The sequence below is a fragment of the Penaeus japonicus genome, unplaced genomic scaffold (genome assembly GCF_977035675.1).
Source record: "Penaeus japonicus unplaced genomic scaffold, GWHDUDI00000001_assembly GWHDUDI00000020, whole genome shotgun sequence".
NCBI lineage: Eukaryota > Metazoa > Arthropoda > Malacostraca > Decapoda > Penaeidae > Penaeus > Penaeus japonicus.
In genome coordinates, this window is record NW_028234422.1 from 1,223,904 (window position 1) to 1,231,403 (window position 7,500).

Genomic DNA, 7,500 nt, shown 5'->3' on the forward strand with positions numbered 1-7,500 from the left:
ATCCCCTGTTGTGACCTCAGCTGTTAGTCGGTCCAGCAGCCCCGAGTTGGAGACTGTGCTCATGGCCATGTCTCCCAACAGACAAATTTGAACTAACATCTGTAAAATTTATCCTGTCAGATATATGTGTAACTGGGCCAAGCATACAATATAAAAAATGAGGTAAAAGCAACACTATATATACACAAACACACACACACACATATAATTTAATTATCTACTTTTACGAAGACATGTATATATTTTTTATTTTCTTTTTTAACAGTAAAAATCAAAATAGGTACTCACATCATACACATTGAACCGGCATGAATCAGATTTTGCCATAACCATTTGCATAGCAGACACAGATTCACTTGAAAACACGGCTCTAATTCCCTCGGCTTGCTTGCACACAGTCAGCAGGGTATCTGAAGCTACTTTGACCACTCCGAGTGATGAGTCTCCCAGGCTATTCACAAGGCCCAATAGAAGAGAAGCATCAGAGATAACTGACATCACACCCATGTTGGTGTCTGAACAAAGCAGGATCTGCAATTTGGAATACTAGTGTTATATACTAAAAACTATTATTTATACTCATATATAAATATTCATATTTTCTGGTCCAATATGATATAGGATAAAAAAGAAAGTATATTGTAAGACCAAGGCTTTCTGATTAAAGTCTACTGCCAGATAAAAGGACAAGATTTTAAAAATTCCTATTTAGTTCATTACAGCAATATTTTACTTGCCTCTTTCAGTACCAAAGTGCGAACTTTTTCATGAGGATGAACCAAGCCACGAGTCAGATGCTCAGAAAATCGTTCTACAACTTCTTTTGGACTCACAAAGGGTAGTAAATGAGTCAATATGTCCACTGTTAGTTCTACTTGCTCACTGAAAAAAAATATATATATATATATTTCTAGTTTAAGATATATCATATTTTCCCTAACAAATATACATATTATAGGTATAGCTGGATAAAAATGGATAAAAAAATCAAGATCATCAAAAGTCTAAAAGAAATCTGAGCAAATGAAACACTGATGTTACTAAATACAAAGTACATAAATAAATAAATAAGTACAAAAATGAACTCCCACACTAACATCAACAATTGGTCTCACTATATAGATTCAACAATCTAACAATACAAGACTTAATAGAAGTCATGAAAATATTATCTAGATTAGACATATACATTTACTGTTATAATAATTTTCATGTTTATTATTGTATAAGCTAGCAATGCTTCTCTATAGGGTGCAATTACATGAAGACAAACAAAGTAACATATAAAACACAGTACAAAGTAATATTTTCAGGAGGCATTGAGGAAAAATATCAATAATTGGGAAAAGAAAAAAAGAAAGAAAGTAGAGAAATATTTTCAAAAACTAGTAAAATATAGTGTTCTTGAAAAAATTCAGGACCATGCTACGAAAGATGGGATCTGATATCCCATCAACACAGAGGTTAATATCCTTTTTTCACAATTTGTCGCAATATTGAACAAGAAAGGCCGATAATGAACATAAGAATTCTCCCCGGCAATCATGAAGAAATGACAGTTAAGGAACTGCCAAATCACAGGGTAGTGAGAACACACATCTGCATGTTATTATAAATGATTTGATAAATAACTATGAAAAATTGCATGGAATACATAATCTTGAAAAGAAAAACACTTTTAACCAGTTAACGCTGGGGCTATTTTGGCTCTAAATGGTCGAAACGCCTGGGTATTTCAAATGCATAAGCCTAACGCCTTGGGATTCTTGCCCGCACTGGCTGCAGCCAAGCGCTATATGCCTGATCAGGAGGATAGCCACAACAGAATATCTCCTCCCTGTCGGCTGACCCTGTCACCACTTGGCGTGATATCTTGTCACCCATCGTTAAGAGGTTAACAAGTAATAACTATTAGTTAACATATCTAAGTTATGATTTACATAGTCCTTGCAAGATACAACATCCTACTATAAACATTGTGAGCGACTTTGAAAAAATGTAACACAGCCACATCAAATCTGTTGAATAACTTCTTTCCTAACAATATGCAGAGGAAATACTCTTAATCAAAATTAGTTTTTCTTTCTATCAACTGCAAGTACTATTAACCTTGTATCCAAAGGCTGTGTGAATCTGGACCTATGGAAAAAAGTTCCTCTTGAGCTGACTATTGTAATAGATAACCAACAATGAAGCAAGGGGAAAACAGTTGAAAATCTTAGACTATCTGGAATTAAATCTCCATTCATTCTAACCAATACAATAACCATAAAAAAATGTGTTCCTCTAAAAAAACTTGTTTGCATTTCTAAATTTACCATATCTACTATGCAAATTACTGCAATGTACTATTCACCCTGAATGTAGTGATGCTTATTACTAAACATCAATTGATTTATCACTTTAATGCTTCCACATTCCGGTTAATGATGCTTTTATTGTCATTAGGAGTATAGTTTTTCTAGGACAAAATCCAAGCATCTACACAATAACTTCATAGATTGAAAAAATGAAAAATCTACAGTCTGAATATCATATTGTGCTTCATAGTTGGAGAAAACATTCATGCCTCCATCTAGGTAGTTCTTCTGGCTTGTCACTCCTAGTTACTTGGACTATGACACTCAAAAGTAAGAGGCCGTGACACTCACCTGTCTGAGCTGTTAAAACTGTCGAACAAAACGTTGAGGTTCAGGTTTGATGGTAGCTCCTTTATTCGTGGTGTTGTGAGTGTTATGAGTGTTGTCTTGAGTTCTATCAAGTGCTTCTTTGGCTCGTCTGAGAGAGATAACTCGCTCAGTAAGCTTATAACCCTGTTCATGTTGCCTTCCATTTTTATAACGAGGGGAGACTAAAAAGACCTATGTTTGCCGACAATACTTCAATTTACTTAATTTTTTTTAATATTAAATAAAAATAAATACAATTAATGATAAACTATATATTTTTAAGTATACAATACAAAGGGAAATATATATCCCTTAAATAAGTATCAAATTATAGAGAACAAATAGATCGGTAGTTTTAGACTGATGTCGATGAATGTAAACATTAACGGCGAAAGAAAGTCATTTTCCATTCAACACATTTGACCGACTTTAATGTTACTTTACTTCAAGTCAAATATCTAATAAGATATCGGCAATAAACAACTAATGAACTCTACTTAGCTAATATTTCTCTCTCTCTCTCTCTCTCTCTCTCTCTCTCTCTCTCTCTCTCTCTCTCTCTCTCTCTCTCTCTCTCTCTCTCTCTCTCTCTCTCTCTCTCTCTCTCTCCTCTCTCTCTCTCCTCTCTCTCTCTCTCTCTCTCTCTCTCCTCTCTCTCTCTCTCTCTCTCTCTCTCTCTCTCTCTCTCTCTCTCTCTCTCTCTCTCTCTCTCTCTCTCTCTCTCTCTCTCTCTCTCTCTCTCTCTCTCTCTCTCTGTGCACTACTATGTCGTATGTACAGCTTTACCCTAGCATATCAATTGACAGGGTCACAGTAATATCTGCTTCCCAAACAATGTATGTCTTAGAATCTAACATGGACTGTACAAACCATTTAGGCATAGTTCCTATGGATATTCATGTGTATACATTGTATATAGTATGAATAAAATTATCAAAATCAATCAAATCTCTCTCTCTCTCTCTCTTTTTTTTTTTTTTTTTTTTTTAATAATTCGACCTCCTATTCGTCTCAAACGAGTCTCTGTGTTGTGAAATATATATGCAATAATATTTCACAGAACAGTCCACTGGCCCCGTCCTCGCCAATGGCTGTGGTCGACATCCAACTTATTTTAGGGAGATGTATTTTAACCTTTATTACTTTTATTTACAATTGCATATTTCTCTCTATTCTACTATGTACAACAGTTTCCTCTATATCTAAATCTTTGAGACTAGTGTACATTGCCGGTTTGTTCCTTGTTCCTCGTAGACAGAGCAGTGAAGACCGTAGTAGTGAGAAGGCCAATCGACACCTCATCCATAAGGATAAGGATAAGCCAGATTTGCGGAGCAGATGCTACGCCGGGCTTGTATGCAGTGACGCGAGCCCGCACCTCATCCATGCAACGACGGCGCTCTTCTGTTGCTGCCTTTTCTCTGCAAGTTGTTGTGCAAGGGATGAGTAGAATATCGTCGCTCTCAGTGACATTCCCCCAGAAGTCGTGAATACAAGAGGTGTGAAAGTACCTTGCTCGACTTCTCGGACGCGTTCGCCATACTCCCTCATTTTGTTGTTCTCATGCTTGGTGTGAGCAGAGAGGAGTTCCTGGGATCGGTTGCTCGTGGTCATAGGGTTGAAGATTTGTATGTCGAAGAAGGCCCGTTGCCCTCATATTCAGAAACTGTTGGCCCTGATGTCTAATCTGGCGTCGTCTGCAGTGTTGGTGGATTGGAGTGAGAAGTTGCGCCCTTCTGTGGGGATGAGGGGAGGTTCGATCCTCACGTCGCGGCACATCTCGCCAAGCATTTGTGCAGTCACGTCCCTCACCTCTCTCTCTCTCTCTCTCTCTCTCTTCCCTCCCCCCCTCTCTCTCTTCCCTCCCCCCTCTCTCTCTTCCCTCTCCCCCCCTCTCTCTCTTCCCCCCCTCTCTCCCCTCCCCCCAGGCGTCTGATAATGCAGTGGTTAGCGCGCCGGCCTCAGATTGAGCCCAGTCTAAGCTCGTAGGTTTGCAGAGGCCGGTCACTGCAGTGGCTGGGCATCATGGTGGGCAAGGACCAAGCTCAGGTCGAGTCAATACTCGTTGGCACATTCTCTCACGAGTCAGTGCACGCTAGCACAGGCGGGCTTTTAGTGTATAAAAGCCTGGCGAAGCATCTTCTCTGCAAATCTAGCTTAACCTTCTCTCTCTCTCTCTCTCTCTCTCTCTCTCTCTCTCTCTCTCTCTCTCTCTCTCTCTCTCTCTCTCTCTCTCTCTCTCTCTCTCTCTCTCTCTCTCTCGCTCTCGCTCTCTCTGTCTCTGTCTCTCTCTCTTTGTCTCTGTCTCTGTCTCTGTCTCTGTCTCTGTCTCTGTCTCTGTCTCTCTCTCTCTCTTTCTCTCTCTCTATCCATCTATCTATCTCTATCTCTCCTGTATGTGAGCGTTGAGTATCACTTATCGAATATATTTGGGATCGAAGTATGTTTCCGATTTTTATAATTCTGGTTTGTGGAATTATTCGTTTGTATAAACAGGAGAGAGAGAGAGAGAGAGAGAGAGAGAGAGAGAGAGAGAGAGAGAGAGAGAATTTCCACAGAAACCGCAACGGGTAACACAAACACAGTACAGGAAACAGTGAATCTAAACATGTGAGGGTGAGGCTTTCCTGGATGAGAACGAATATTTCACGATGCAAGAAACATTTCTTTAGTACGTCTGTGCTAGATTCACGTTATCATTCGTAACTCTGCTTGAGGATTTTTTTTTTTTGCGTCGTCGTAGTGTGTTCGATTATCATTCATTAATGTAGAGGTGCTTTGACCTAATTTACCCATGTTATCTAACTTATAAACTACATTTGCACTGTATAAATATACTATCAACCATCTGTTCATTAACATTTTATAGATGTTAGTCATCTTAGGTTACTGACATATCGACCGACATACGCACAGGAAGAGAAATGATCAAAATAACAATAACTCAGTATTAAAACGAAAGAAATTGTTTTTCAGAGTAAGTCAGATCATCCAGATGCAGATGACGTCATCCTAACCATCTCTTCAAGGCGCTGGGACTCGCCAAGGAGCACGATGGCTGCATCAAGACGCGCGCTGCACGGCTTCTTGCAGGAAAGCATCTCTCGAAGACGAGGGGCTCTTCGTGAGAAGAAGATCCGGAGCCTAGTCAACGTCTATGATTTTGATCAGATTATGAAATGAAATCAAAGTATCAAGTCGAGACGCAGACTATGAAGGAAAAGCAGTGTACTTGTTCAGTCATGAAATAGCATTAGAGCATTAAATTATGTTACATATTCTATCTCAAGGGATTAAACACATGTAATCTGATTAATATCCTAGATCGCTAATTAAAAGTGGCAAATAGCATTTGTTTGTGAGTTTTGGCTGGTGTTCCTGTAAAAAGGACCAGAATAAAAGTTTCCAATTTAACAATTCGCCAAAGTATCCCCCTTCAGGCTGGAAAAGGCTCCTGCTGGAGTATTCGGAAAACGATGAGAAACTCTCTGACAAAGACATCCCCGAGGAAGTGGACACCTTCCTGTTCGAGGGACGCCACGCCACCACCGTCGTCCTCGACTGGGCTCTCTACCTCCTTGGATAGATCCGGAAATACAGGTACAGTGTTTTGTCACGGAATGTGCAACTGCCGATGAGACAATGATCAACTCATCAGTACTGCGATTCGATTTTCTTAGCCAATTAAAAAAAGGATGATGAATATAAATAGAGTATAAGCATAAACGATTTACACCTTTGGGATGTTTCCCGTAGGAACGGCTACAAGAGGAACTTTGCATATCTGGCAAATATGTCTGATCGAGAAATAAATGAAAGCTGTAGTGGAGAGGCATTGAGACAATCCATCGGTACCCATCACTGGTATGGAAAAGAAAATATTACTATTGTTTTTTTCTGTATATGAAGTGTATCAGTGCATCAGAGTCAATGTGATCCTGGAACCTCAAAAAAATCTTTGTTTTTGGAATATCTTTATTCTCACATTAATTTCATCGATGTTGTGATAAGTAATACTATAACTGTTATTTCATTGCCATGACATATACACAGGTATCTCGCGCTTAAAGGAAGACATCAGTACTTCGCATAATATCTTTGAAAAAATCAAGATATACACTACAATCTTCAGGAGACACAAAATAAATGAGATTAGATGTTTAGATGCTAAGGTCATCAGTGTGGATAGATGCTGTAAAAATGGGGCGGGGAAAGACTGCTTTACAATATTTATATATTTTTAATATTATTACAACTGTAGGTAATAGCTTCAAGTGATTACATAACTTACATGTGTCTCGCATTTCAGCGTGCAAGTCCACGTGAAACAGAAAAAACTCGAATAATCAAATCGACTTCAAATTCCTTGCCTTCCTTCCAGGCCAAAAGTTTACCATGATGGAAGAAAAGATAATAATCAGCAACGGCTTGAGAAATTTCACTTGTTGGTGATGTTATTATCTATCTTTACGAAAACATCAAAGCAAAATTGGTTCCTAGGGAGCGATGCTGAGACAGGCACTATCGCTATAAAGACTCAGATATTGATGCTAAGACCCCAATTTCGATAATGAGACTCCTGACTTTACAATTTTTGGCTTAACAATACGTGTTCCCATGTGTGATATGTCTGCATATGCCGAAAACCAGAAACTATTTCTAGGCTCGTGTGCCACATGTGGACCCGATTACAAAAAGAGCCTCTGTATTACTAGTCTGTCACGGAGGCAACTAGCCAGACCAGGCAACAACCATAAGAGCCTGGTGTGTCAGGCGAATTTTCCACGTCGGTGGCAGAGGAAGTTTCCCTGTGGGCGTTTGTGCACACCTA

General features: G+C 39.1%; 2 protein-coding genes across 2 annotated transcripts in view; both read right to left on the reverse strand.

Annotated features, from left to right (window-relative positions):
- LOC122261362 (26S proteasome non-ATPase regulatory subunit 5) overlaps nucleotides 1-2,861 on the reverse strand; it is a 9,072-nt gene extending 6,211 nt beyond the window's left edge. Inside the window, exons 1-4 of the mRNA XM_043028941.2 lie at nucleotides 2,652-2,861; nucleotides 738-882; nucleotides 289-531; nucleotides 1-99 (exon numbers count right to left, since the gene is read on the reverse strand). The exon at nucleotides 1-99 is cut by the window's left edge and continues 154 nt beyond it. Of these exons, the coding sequence (XP_042884875.2) occupies nucleotides 1-99; nucleotides 289-531; nucleotides 738-882; nucleotides 2,652-2,833 (669 nt within the window). The 5' untranslated portion in view covers nucleotides 2,834-2,861. The remainder of the gene's footprint in view (nucleotides 100-288; nucleotides 532-737; nucleotides 883-2,651) is intronic.
- Nucleotides 2,862-3,626: 765 nt separating this feature from the next.
- On the reverse strand, nucleotides 3,627-4,438 carry LOC122247355 (uncharacterized). The gene is made up of 2 exons (XM_086547787.1): nucleotides 4,048-4,438; nucleotides 3,627-3,966 (listed from the first exon to the last, which is right to left on the reverse strand). The coding sequence occupies exons 1-2, from the start codon at nucleotides 4,281-4,283 to the stop codon at nucleotides 3,819-3,821; spliced, it is 384 nt and encodes a 127-aa protein (XP_086403913.1). The 5' UTR covers nucleotides 4,284-4,438; the 3' UTR covers nucleotides 3,627-3,818.
- Between the last annotated feature and the right edge of the window lie 3,062 nt (nucleotides 4,439-7,500).

What these genes read in the sequence shown, in the direction of transcription:
- LOC122247355 (XM_086547787.1), bottom strand. Translation starts at nt 4,283, where the DNA reads ATGACCACGAGCAACCGATCCCAGGAACTCCTCTCTGCTCACACCAAG. An exon ending in GCCGTCGTTGCATGGATGAG is followed by an intron (nt 3,967 to 4,047) that starts GTGCGGGCTCGC and finishes CTTATGGATGAG; the next exon opens with GTGTCGATTGGCCTTCTCAC.